Source organism: Sorex fumeus, unplaced genomic scaffold, assembly GCF_029834395.1.
Source record: "Sorex fumeus unplaced genomic scaffold, SorFum_2.1 ptg000006l, whole genome shotgun sequence".
Taxonomy (NCBI): domain Eukaryota; kingdom Metazoa; phylum Chordata; class Mammalia; order Eulipotyphla; family Soricidae; genus Sorex; species Sorex fumeus.
In genome coordinates, this window is record NW_026606063.1 from 57925951 (window position 1) to 57938987 (window position 13037).

The 13037-nt window shown below is 52.3% G+C and overlaps 1 protein-coding gene across 2 annotated transcripts in view; it reads right to left on the reverse strand.

Annotated features, from left to right (window-relative positions):
- Window positions 1–673: 673 nt before the first annotated feature.
- KCNIP3 (potassium voltage-gated channel interacting protein 3) overlaps window positions 674–13037 on the reverse strand; it is a 66455-nt gene continuing 54091 nt past the window's right edge. For both annotated transcript variants that reach the window (XM_056122778.1, XM_056122784.1), the window contains 7 exons: window positions 6760–6884; window positions 6292–6361; window positions 5998–6068; window positions 2193–2300; window positions 1670–1774; window positions 1101–1163; window positions 674–820 (listed from right to left, as the gene is read on the reverse strand). In XM_056122778.1, the coding sequence (XP_055978753.1) occupies window positions 773–820; window positions 1101–1163; window positions 1670–1774; window positions 2193–2300; window positions 5998–6068; window positions 6292–6361; window positions 6760–6884 (590 nt within the window). In that variant the 3' untranslated portion in view covers window positions 674–772. The remainder of the gene's footprint in view (window positions 821–1100; window positions 1164–1669; window positions 1775–2192; window positions 2301–5997; window positions 6069–6291; window positions 6362–6759; window positions 6885–13037) is intronic.

Genomic DNA, 13037 nt, shown 5'->3' on the forward strand with positions numbered 1-13037 from the left:
GGGGCCTCCCGGGGCCACAGGGCTCCTGAGCCCCGTTGGGGGGCAGTTTGCTCCAGACCCTCCTCCAGGAAGCCAGGCACTGAGAGGGCGCCCCTTGCCTGGACCATGCCCCAGAGTCCCCCAGAGGACGGTGCGTCCCTCTTGCTCAGCTCCGGTGCCCTGGAGGTCCTCTGAAGGGTTCAGGGAGTGGGGCTGGTGGACAGACGAGGCCAGAGCAGCCCCACACAGCGCCGGTGTGGTGGAGACAAACGGGAGGGAGGGTGGCTGGTCACTTCTCGGCGGGGGTGGGGTGGATACTGGCCTCTCAATGGCCACCTGACACAGCATGCCCCACTGACCCCTCTGTCAGCCTGCAGTGTGTCTGCATGTATGTTTTGTGTGAGTAGGTGAGTATATGTGAAAGTGTGTGTGTGAGTCTGAGTGGATGTGTGAGTGTGCGAGTGTGTGCGTAAGTCTGAGTGTGTGGGTGTGTACGTGTGAGAGAATGTGAGAGTGTGTGAGTGCATGTGTGTTTGTGATTGTGTGATGGTGTGAGAGGGCATGTATGTGGTTGTATGACGGTGTGAGAGTGCATGTGTGCGACTGTGAGAGTGCATGTATGTGAGAGTATGAATGAGAATGTGTATGCATGTGAGTGAGTGTGTGTGTGTGTGTGTGTGTGTACAGCAACTGTCCACCTTTTGTAAATATATTAGTGAAAGTTTTTTATGGAGACTTCTCCTGGCAGGACTGAGGTGTCTTCGGGGGCAGGCCTTAGGGACCCCTGCGTGTCCTAGATGACATTCTCAAACAGCTGCATGGAGCTCATGATGTTCTCATCCTGTGGGAAGAGAGGGCAGGCAGCCTGTCAGAGCGCTCTGAGTGGGCCAGTGACACCCCCACCCCACCCCACCACGAACAGCATCTCAGGGGACCTTGGAACCCTCACAGGTGCCTGTGTCATGGGGGTTGGGTACAGCCAGACGGTAAGCCTGCCTGGCGACCACTGTTCCCTGTGAACCCCCAGGAGAGGCGGGGAGTAAGGTACTGAGGGACAGTAGAGGTCGGAGGTGGGAGGGTGCCGGGGACAGGGGGTGTTACCACGTTCTGCCACCGCCCACCTTCTGGCAGGTCTCCAGGAACTCATCGATGGTCACCACCCCATCCTGATTCCGGTCCATTTTCTGCAACCCAAGCCACACCCTAGGTGAGTGTCGCCCCAACCTGCCTGACCTGAGAGGGTATAGCAGTGGGTGGCTAAGACCGAGGGGTCCCCAGCTTGGGGCTCAGTGCTGCCTGCCTCCCAAGTCCCCACATACACCCATCCCAGTTGCTCCTGAGCCCCACTTCCCGAGCACAGTCCCAGGCTGCCCCAGGCAGATGCAGCAACCAAGGCCCAGCTGGGATGCCTGCAGACCCCACTCCCACCCCCACTCCCCTCACACCGTCCCTGAGGGAGTTTAAGCAGCTCTTGGAAGGCTCCAGAGCATTGGCCTTGGGTGTGAGCTGCCCACCAGCCTTGACCATCTGCAGGTCAGGAAGCAGGGATGGGCACATCACAGCCCCCAGACAATCGGGTGGGAGATGCAAGGTCCTCTGTGTGTGTGTGTGTCTGTGTGAGTGTGTATCTGTGTGTGTGTGTGGGGGTGGAGCTTCCCTTAGGCTCCCTCCTGGCCCACCGGGGACACACCTGGAAGAACCTTTCTACGTGCTCCAGAGGGGCGTCGTCCCGAAGCACTGGGCAGGTGTGGCGGCCCATCATGTCATAGATGGACTTCATGATGGCCAGCATCTCCTGCGGGATGGGCGCCGTGTGAGTCACAGGATGGGCTGAGTGGGAGTCAGGGCACCCCCACCGCGTGCCTGCCGCCATCCTAGCCCCACAGCTGGGGTGGCATGGGGGAGCCAGACTTGGACTCTTAGGTGCCCTCTCCCAATTCTGCATCTCTGCATGTTCTGGCTCAGACCTGGCCTGAAAAGGCCCTCACTAGCTCCCTCTGCTGGTGGGAACCGGGCCAGCCCCAGATGAACCCTGCAAAGCAGTAGGAGTTGCGGTGAGGGGCATGCAAACCCCGTTGTCCTCCCCCCCCCCCCCCCCCCCCCCGAGCGAGTCCCACTCCTGCCCAACAGTTCTCTCAGGGCCAGGCTGCAGCTGCAGGGGAGAGACAGGGGTGTGTGGGGCGGCGGGCGTGGGGGCACAGGCCGCCCCCTACCTCTTTGGTGATGTAACCGTCCTTGTTAATGTCATACAGGTTGAAGGCCCACTTCAGCTTCTCGTGCACAGTGCCCCGCAGGAGGATGGACAGGCCCACCACAAAGTCCTGTGGGCGAGAGGGTACGAGTGGCCACCGGCGCCCAGGTTCTACTCCCAGCTGCTGTGCGGGCCCTCGAATTCCACTCCCTTGCTGGGGAGGGGGCCTGTCACAGGCCACGCAGGGGGCTCTCAGCTCAACAGCACGAGCGTGTGTGCACATAGTCATGCGTGTGTATAGGAATCTGTGTTTGCTTATGAGCACCCGCATGTACATGCATGTGTATGTGTGTGATATGCGTGCATGTGTGTGTGGCGGGGGCGAGCATGATGGCTGGGAGTCATATTCTCAAATTCAAATGCACCACCTAAGGCACAGTGAGAGACCTGTGGGTCCTGGGAAGGTAGAGGCAGGCGAAGTACCCTAACGGAGGGAGCATACCCCTGTCAGCTCCCCTCGAAGCTGCCTCTGGGCACCTGGAAACTTCTATTTTACAGGCTCAGCTCTGGGTCACCACACACAGGAGGCCTCCTGCTGGACAAATGTGACCAGACATGATGTTCCAGTGGGGGCTGGCTGGGAAGCCCAGTGGTCTGTGAGAGCCGCTGGAGGAAGGCCTGGTGTGGGCCAGGCCCCATACTCGGGCCCAGCCTGCTCCATCCAGGTGTGAGCCCAGATGCTGGGCAAGGAGGGACAGAGAGGGCTGCAGGGGGGAGACACCAGAGACGTAGACCCCACTCAATATGCTGGGTCTGGGGAAAAGGAACAGAGTAATATGGATTAAATATTATTCCAGGAGGAAGAAAATTAACCTATTGGATTCAGAAACTAGGACTCTGGCATTCTTAAAGTAAAACCAGGCTCTTTTTGGAAAAAGACCATTAGGGAACAGGAAAAAGTGCCTGGGAACTGAAAAGAAAGCAAAATGATAGGCTCAGAAGTTGGACTGGAGGGTGCAGACTCTTCCAGAAAGCAGCAGAAAAGAAAGACGCTGGCAAATCAGAGAGAAAAGAGGAACATGAGAGGGAAAATGAGGAAGAACTGGAGGAAATGGGGGGAAGGCTCTGAGTGAGGTGAGAGAGTGAGTGTCCCCCTTTACCAGAGGGACAGCCGGGCCCAGCTGTCCCACGAATGCAGATTGTAGGCAGAGACATATGATGGAGACATTATAAAAGGGTGGGTCTAAAGAGAGAATCCTACAAACTTCCAGAGAGAAAAAAATCACAAAATAAACAGAACCAGATCCACACACAGGCATAATTAGTTCCACCTTATGAGGTAGGATCAGGTGCACACAGGAGGGATCAGGTACACACAGGTGGGATCAGGTGCACACAGGTGGGATCAGGTGCACACAGGTGGGATCAGGTGCACACAGGCAGAATCAAGTACCCAGGGGCAGGATCAGGTACACACAGGTGGGATCAGGTGCACACAGGCAAGATCAAGTACCCAGAGGCAGGATCAGGTGCACACAGGTGGTATCAGGTGCACACAGGTGGGATCAGGTGCACACAGGTGGGATCAGGTGCACACAGGTGGGATCAGGTGCACACAGGCAGAATCAAGTACCCAGGGGCAGGATCAGGTACACACAGGTGGGATCAGGTGCACACAGGCAAGATCAAGTACCCAGAGGCAGGATCAGGTGCACACAGGTGGTATCAGGTGCACACAGGTGGGATCAGGTGCACACAGGTGGGATCAGGTGCACACAGGTGGGATCAGGTGCACACAGGCAGAATCAAGTACCCAGGGGCAGGATCAGGTACACACAGGTGGGATCAGGTGCACACAGGCAAGATCAAGTACCCAGAGGCAGGATCAGGTGCACACAGGTGGGATCAGGTGCACACAGGTGGGATCAGGTGCACACAGGCGGAATCAGGTACACACAAGCAGGATCAGGTGCACATAGGCGGGATCAGGTGCACACAGGCAGGATCAGATGCACACAGGTGGGATCAGGTGCACACAGGTGGGATCAGGTGCACACAGGCAGAATCAGGTACACACAGGTGTGATCAGGTGCACACAGGTAGGATCAGATGCACAGAGGTAGGATCAGGTGCACACAGGTGGGATCAGGTACCCATAAGCAGATCAGGTGTACACAGGCAGGATCAGGTGCACACAGGTAGGATCAGGTACACACAGGCAAAATCAGGTACACACAAGCAGGACCAGGTACACACAGGCGGGATCAGGTGCACAGATAGGATTGGGTAAAAACACAAGCAGGATCTCCCTCCTTCAGGCCCTCCTGCCCCAGGCCTCCTATGCTGGCTTAAGGACCTGGGATCTCCCTTGGGATAAAGGCATCTCTGCCAGAGCAGGCCAGTGAAATCCAGATGCCATCAGGGTTCAGAACACACGCACCACCTGAAACCAGAGGCACTAACTCCCCAAGAGCCAACTCTGGAGCGATCCCTGAACACAGCAGCAGGGGCCCAGAGCACTGTTCCCTCTGCTTCCCCAAAGCACCAACCAGACAGGCACATAGAGGCCCAGATAGCAGCAGAGAAGGCCTGTATCAGAAGGACTTCGGCACCAACACCCTATCACAGTGCCCCCAGACAGACCTAGCACACAGAACCCAGGAGGCCGTCGGGGTGGGGAGCCAGGCCCACTGACCCAGGCCCTTCTCTGCTGGGCCAGAAAACCTGTGTGCCAGGCCTGTGCCCACACGGGCCCTGGGTTCCTCCTCCTCCCTGAAATCCTGGCCGCTTCCTCAGGGATACCTGGCCATGGGGGGCTTGGCACAGGCACTTCCCTGCCACCACTGGGCACTGGGCACCATGTGGTGTCACTGAAACCGTGGTGAGAACACTCAGGATTGAGGGGGGCAGTCAGCCAGCGGTGTCGCATGGGAGGTGAGACACCCACAGATGGTGAGCGCGGACTCCTGCAGTGCAGAGAGGCACAGCAAATCCATCCAAGCCGACAGTGACAAAACCCCTCCCGGGTTCCTCACACCCCTGCCTGGGCGCCTGGGGGAGAGGGCAGGGCCCTTGAAGTCACTGGCAGAGTGGGGGCCCCTCTGGTCTGAGTCACTGGGCTGGGCTGACCTGCAGCATATAAATAAATGCAGCAGCATTAGGACGAGTTATTATTACACCAGCACGGCCAGGGGCCTTCTACCCGCCCGCCCGCCTTCCTGTCAGCTGCCCATGATCCCTAGGAGCGGAGCAGCAGGCGCGGAGCTGGGGATCGATCGGGCTGGCTCTCAGCGAGGCTTTCCTCTCCAAAGAGGTTTCAGTGTTTCTCCCGCAGCTATTTATAGGGGCCGCGCTCCACAGATGGGCCACTCTCAAATGACTCCAGTGCTGGGCCTGCGCAGAGGATGGGAGAGCTGGCTTCTGCCTCCTGCCGGGGACCACCAGGGTCCCTGCATCCACACTGCAGCCCTCTCAGGCTGGGGCCTTCCAGCTGGGCTCCTCCAAGGGGGTGCACTCCCAGGCTGCTGCCGTGCCTCTGCACTGGGCCCACTTCTTAGGGGCAAACGCAGGCTGGGGTGACCTGCTCAGAGGCAGCCCCTGGGCTCGGTGGGGCTGCAAGGGCAGCAAAGGCCGAGGACAGCATGGCCAGACGGTGAAACCCAATCCCCTACCGCACAGTCAGGCTCAGAGCCAGCTGGGCACACTCTGCCCGCTCCCCCAGGGCCACACGGCCAGTGTCTGAGCCCTGGACATCCTGGGAGGGAAGACCCCACCCTTCCCCTCACCACATGGGCTGCAGGGCAGGAGACGGGGGTGGGGGGACCTACCTCAAAGTGGATGGCCCCGTTCCCGTCGGCGTCAAAGGCGTTGAAGAGAAAGTGTGCGTAGGTGGTGGCATCTGGGGGTGGCAGAGAGAGGGCTGGGGGCAGGCCCAGGCAGCCCCAAGGGTTCCGGCTGGGTCCCCTCTCCTATAGCACTAGGGCAGCCCCAGGCCTCCAGGGCAGGGAGGGGGAGAGGGGAGGCTGGATCCAGGTGAAAGGACCCCCTTGTGCAGGGCTGTGGGCAGGCAAGCAGGGGAGAGGTGGGTGGGTGCACGGGTGGGTGGGGGCACTCACACTTACCTCCCTGAGGAAAGAACTGGGAGTAAATGAGTTTGAAGGTGTCCTCATCCACCAGGCCTGTGGGACACTCCTGTAACAGAAAGCCACCTTACTCAGAGACCTGGGCGCCCCCCACCCCCACCCCTAGGGCTGGGCTCTCTCTACTCCCTAGGACTGTCACTGCTGAGACCCTGCTGAGGGGAGCACAGAGGGGCACTAGGCAGAGGCAGAGGCAGCGGGGGTGGGGGTGGGGCACCAGGCGGGGGGTCGGGGAGAGGCATGGGGGAGTTGGGAGGGGGACCAGGCAGATGCTGGTGGGGGAAGGCAGGAGAGAGGTGGGAGGGGCATCAGAGTAGAGGCAAAGGAGGCAAGGGAGAAGCAGGAGGGGCACCAGGCAGAGGTATAAGGACCCTTGGAACGCTTCTTGGGGGTGCTGGGAGAATGGCCGTTGGCTGCGCCTCTAACACCTGGCCCCCTCGGAGAACTCACATTCTTGAAGCCCCTGTAGAGTGACTGCAGCTCCTTCTTGGTGAACTTGGTCTGCGCCTGCAGCTGGTCCAACCCTTCGGGCTGATGTCGTACTGTGGACAGCTCCAGCTCACTGTCGCTGCCATCTGCAGGCACAGACCCAGGAGGGGAAGGTGTGTGACGCCCTCCTCCATCCGGCTCAGAGAGCAGGGAACGCCCTGCTGGACACACCCGTCCCCGCCTGCCCATGGTCACTCTGCCTCCAAGCTGGTTCCCCTGCCTGTATGTCTGCCCTTAGTTCCAGAGGTGGGATGGGAGAGGCGGAGCAGGGGGGCTTGTCCTCGGGGGACACTGAAGAAAGGAAGGCTGAAAGGAAGCCAAGAGCTAACATGTGGATACCTCTTCCATGCAGCCCTTCCTGACTGCACGGGATGGGAGAGCACCTTTTAGCCCCTGGCTGGGGCCACCTGGTATGTTGTATGTGAGTTATTCACATGTGGACCAAGACAGAGCAGAGACGAGAGCTTTCCTGCTTCGAGAGACCATGCAAATGTCACTACCTGTGACTGTCCATAAAGGTTGCATTCAGACGGCCTCTGCACCTCTGCCACTCAGATGTGCAGACACCTCCTGGCATCTTTGGGAGGGCACATGGCACTTCTACACACCCTCCCTGAGTGTTGGCGAGAGGTCCTCCAAAACTGTGACTTTGAGTGAAGTGCTGCTGGTGAAACCGGGTCCTCACCCCTGAACGGTAGAAATCTTCCCCCTCCGGCCGGTGGACTCAGGGGACTGGATGCAAGAGACCACGTGGTTAGTGGGGGGCACTAGCCCCTGAGGGCTGAGCCGTAGGTACAGTCCCTGCACACAGCCACCCCCTTGGGGCTGTGGCTTTCTGCACAGGCACCTGCCAGCTGCCTGCTGTGATGCCCGCACCCCCATGCAACCTCCTGTGGAGCCCGGCACTGCGCTGGCACAGACCACTGCTGAGTCTCCCCAGGCAGGGGCGGCTCTCTCTGGGGCCTCCCTAGGAGCCCCGTCCGCCTGCACTCCTCAGGCCTTCTCATGGAACATCCCGCCTGTTTAAGTGAGCATCGCCGGGAGTGGACCTCGGGCCTCCTGAGCACCACAAGGAACACCCCCCACCCTGCAAAGAAAGAAAAGAAAAGGCAAGACCCCTCCAGCCGCTATTCATCAAAGGGGTGTCCTTCACACTGAGCCGCAGGCAGATGCAGGAAAGAGGGAAGAGATCTAGCACTGCCAGAGCAATAACGGGACAAGCAGACGCAAGGTGGAGAGACAGAGCGCCACGGAGCGATGAGGGGCCTTTCATCAGGAAGAGAGGATGCAACCGGAAACACATCTGTGTGCCTGTCACAGGGCTTTGAGAGACTTATGGCAAAAATTCAGTCCTCTAAAAGACATAAACCAAGAGGAGTCAGGGCTGCCTGTGTGAATATCTTCTATTTGTACCTTTCTAAACGGTACAAATGAAAATAAATGAGGGGAAAAGACTCCACGATCACCCAATCTGACTTGATTCAGATTCACAAGGCAGAATATGCACATTCTTTCAAGAGCACATTCGGTGGTTTCCAAGACAGAGCAAACTGCAATAGCACAAACCATGGCTCGGATCATAATAATATGAAATGAAAATCCCAAACAACAAGATATCAAGGAAAATTCAAATATTTGGAAATTAAACAACACACTTCTAATGAAGGCTTAGGACAGAGAGGAAAATATCAGTAAAGTTTTGCAACACTTTGAATTGAATGATAAAGAGAAGTCAGTAAATCAAGTTTTTGGATGCAGGTAAATATGAGAGGGAAATCTATAGCTTTAGATTTCTTGATTAGAAAAGACGATAGCTAATGACATTAAATTCTAGATTTAGAAAAGAGCAAATGAAACTCATTATTAGAAAAAAAGTCAATAAAAACAAGAGTAGAAACCAACAAAAAATAAATAAAGAGAAATATAAAGAACACTAGTCATTAAGAAACTTAATAGACATGCTATAGGCTGGGCAAAGCTTTCTGCTGCATACATAGCTGTAAAAAAAAGGACTCATTTCCAGAATATATAGAGAACTACAACTCAATAGAATTAACAGCAGTAACTCAATTTAAAATGTATTTTTATTTTGTTTTTTGGGCTATACCCAGCAGTACTCTTGGCTCTGTGCTCAGGGGTCACTCAGAGATGTGCTGGGAGACAATATATGATGGTGGGCACTGAATCAGAACTGGCCACATGCAAGGCAAGTGCCTCACCTGCTGTGTTATCTCTCCAGCCCACTGAAACTTTTACTTAGGTTTTTTGGGGGGTCATACCTGGCGGTGCATAGGGGTTACTCCTGGCTTTGCACTCAGGAATTACTCCTGGCAGTGTTCTGGGGACCATAAGGGATGTGGGAATCGAACCTGGCTCAGCCGCGTGCAAGGCAAGTGCCCTACCCGCTGTACTATAGCTCCAGCCCCCAGCCCACTTAAACTTTTAAGTAGGCAAATGAATAGAACATTTCATGAAAGAAGGAAAAAGTGGTCAAAGGAACCAGAGCAATAGTACAGAGTGTAGAGCATTTGCCTTGCACACAGTTGACCTAGACTTGATCTCTGGTATCCCATCTGGTCCCTGAACAGCAGCAGGAGTAATTTCTGAGAGTAGAGTCAGGTGTAAACCTAGAGCACTGCTGATGTCACACACACACACACACACACACACACACACGCACGCACATGCACACACACGTGGTCAAGCTCAGGAAAAGATGCTCCAAGGCATTAGTCATCAAAGAATTGCAAATGTGACAGTGCAAAATGCAAAATACCCAGTGTCAGATCATTTCAAACACCAACAAAAACAGATGCTGGTGAAGATATGGAGTAACTGGAACATTCATCATTCTCGTGGAAGTGCAAAGTTCTATGAACACTTCGGAGAACAGCTTGGAAATGTCTTACAAAGCTAAACATATATATCAGCCTTGTGGCTGATATTCTGAGTATTGATGAAGACATAACGGTCTCAAAAAGACTTGTGAAAGAATATTCATAGCAGTTTTAGTTAGAGCAGGAACTTCCAGACAACAGAAGCCCATGAAGACTGTAACTGTGGCTAGTTCACAGAATGGAACACTACCCTAAATTAAAAAAAAAAAAAAGAAATACTGACATCTGCAACAACAAGAATGCATCACAAAAATGTTACACTCAGCAGAAAGCCAGCACAGAATTCTCACTGTGTGACTCCACTTTCAACGAGTTCTAAAGTGGACTACACTTAACATGTAGTGACAGCAAGAAACAGAGCAGGTGGTGGCTGAGCTGGTGGTGTAGACGGGTGGGCATTTTCATGCTGGTGCAGTACAGTTATGCCTCAATAACTACACCTGATCAGTGTTGTAACATGCTGCCTACACTGTAGCACTGTAGCACTGTCCTCCGTTGTTCATTGATTTGCTCGAGCGGGCCCAGTAACCTCTCCATTATGAGACTTGTTGTTACTGTGTTTGGCATATCAAATATCAAATAAATCACAGGGAGCTTGCCAGGGTGAGATACTCTCGGTAGCTTGCTGGGTTCTCCGAGAGGGGCGGAGGAATTGAACTTGGGTTGGCCATGTCAGCCGCGTGCAAGGCAAATGCCCTACCTGCTGTGCTATCGCTCCAGCCTACACTGCAATGAACAAAAACTTCCTCAGGACTAGAGCTACTGAGTACAGCAAGTAGGGCACTTGCCTTGCACATACCTGACTTGGGTTCAATTGCCAGCACCGTATGTTTTCCTGAGCTCCACCAAGAGTGACCAATGAACACAGAGCCATGAGTAAGCCCTGAGCACTAGCAGGTTTGCCCAAACAAATGTCCCACCACCAATGACCCCAGTTTCCCTCCTGACGCTGCCCCCCCCCCACTGTCGCCGCCCTTCCTAACCTATCTCTATAGCAGGAAGTTTTCTTCTTTCACTCTCTCAAGAGAGTTTTGTTTTCTTATTGGTGTGTACCCAGTGGCTGATACTCTGAGTATTAATGAAGGCATAATGGTCTCAAAAAGACTTGTTCAAGAATATTCATAGCAGTTTTAGTTAGAGCAGGAACTTCCAGACAACAGAAGCCCATGAAGACTGTTAACTCTGGCGGCATAGAAACATTTAGGGTATTTGTTTTATTTTAATTTTTGGCTCTCAGGGACAAAACTTCTAATCACTCTTATTTTTGTTGTTGTCATTGTTGTTCATAGATGCTAACGGTCTTGACCCATCTGAAATGCCTCATGCTACTGCCTTTTCTTTCCTGCCTTTACTTTTTTCTAATGTCCCCTGAAGCTTTCTGCTGGACAGTAGGACACTGGCTTTATCAATCATACAAACAGTTTTTAGAGGAATCACCACTGACCTGAACTCACTACGACAGTGATCCATACAGTCATCAAATGGTTCTCAAATCATGGAATTCCAATACGAGAAGGAAAATGAAAGTGATGACACAGATGAACTGTAAGTCACATAAAGACAAATACCGGATGATCTCATCTATAGGAAATCTAAGGACATCCAAACTCACAGTCACAGAGAGCAAGCTGGTGGCTGTCAAGAGTGTGGGATACAGCAAATGAAACAAAGTTGGTCAGATCTAGAAACTTCCAGTTACGAGTAAGGTTCTGGGACCTCATGTCCATTCTGGTGACTACACTGTGTATTAGTCGGATTTGGCGATCAGGATTCTATAATACACTTGAAAGTTGCTAACAGTAGATCGTCAGCACAGCAGTGACAATGCCTAGGCATTGAGTGTTAACCCACATGGGGATAAGGATTTCACAATACATTATGTTGTATATCACGTTGTATAGCTCAAATTTCCACAGTGTTATATGTCAATTGTGTCTCAGTGAAACTGGAGAAATAAACAAAAACAAAATTACACTTTTGAACATAGACACAAAATCTGAAACCAAAAGCTAGCGAAATGGACTCCAACTGTATGAAACAATAAAAAGTACACAATAGCCAAGAGGGTGTCATCTGTAAGAGTATTAAAAGGGAACATATAAAAAATTAATGCAGAAAGGCATATGATAAACATCCAAGCCTATTTATAATTAAAATAAACAAAAACTCTTAGTGAAGTAGGAATCAGAGGCAATTTCCTAAACTTGATGGAACTATATATGCAAGTCACATACGTACTTACAGAAAATATTACATTTAATGGCAGAGGCTAAGATATATTCTCTTAAGATTTTGGACAAGCCTAGGTTGGCCACAATGACCACTAATTGATGTCCTACCAATGCTCCAAGCATATTTCAAAAAAGAAGTAATTGGTGTTACTGGACTGTAAAAGATCAGACTAACAATATGGTCCCTACAGGGACCAGGAGAATCAATCTACAGGACTGGAGAGTCCAGTAAGGTTGCCAGATATAGGATTGATTTATAAGAATCAATAGCAAATTTCTACACCAGTAATTATCACCTGGAACATATAATTAACAGAGAACATTCATAACAGCAATAAAATCTTAAAAGTATATAAGAATTAACTAAAACTCAAATATTTTTCTACATAGAAAAATATTCTGAACAATTAAAATACTGCTTTTTTTTCTTTTTGGGTCACACCCGGCGATGCACAGGGGTTACTCCTGGCTCTGCACTCAGGAATTATTCCCAGCTGTGCTCAGGGGACCACATGGGATGTTGGGAATCAAACCCAAGTTGGCCGCGTGCAAGGCAAACACCCTACCTGCTGTGCTATTGCTCCAGTTCCCAAGATATTGCTTTTTTAAGTAGGACCACAAACATGTCATTTCTTCCCAAAATAATCTATAAAACATAATTGCAATAAGGAATACAGGAGGATTTTTTTTTCTTTTAATGTCAGAGTTTAGGTCACATTCCAGTTGGATTTTTTTGAGACTCTTGAAAAATGTACTCTAAGAGAGGAATTTTAAAAATACCTAAAAATCTATAGGGGGGTTGGGGAGGAGGCTCTGAGAACCAGCATATGTGCTTTGTATACCAGAGGCATAAACTTGGCACCAGATGGTTCTCCAGGCACTGTGAGAGCAACATCCGAGCACTGCCAGGTGTGACCCTAAACCCAAAATAATATAAGCTACAAAGGAAGAATAAAGTGGGAGCTTCTCCTATTAGATACTCATGTATATCACATAATCACTGGGACAAAAAAATAATCAAACAAACTCATCCCCAGACAGAGCAGATACCAGGGGAACTGCAGAGAAGACTGGGGGAAAGGTGGGATTGTGGAGGAGGTGGTGGAGGAAA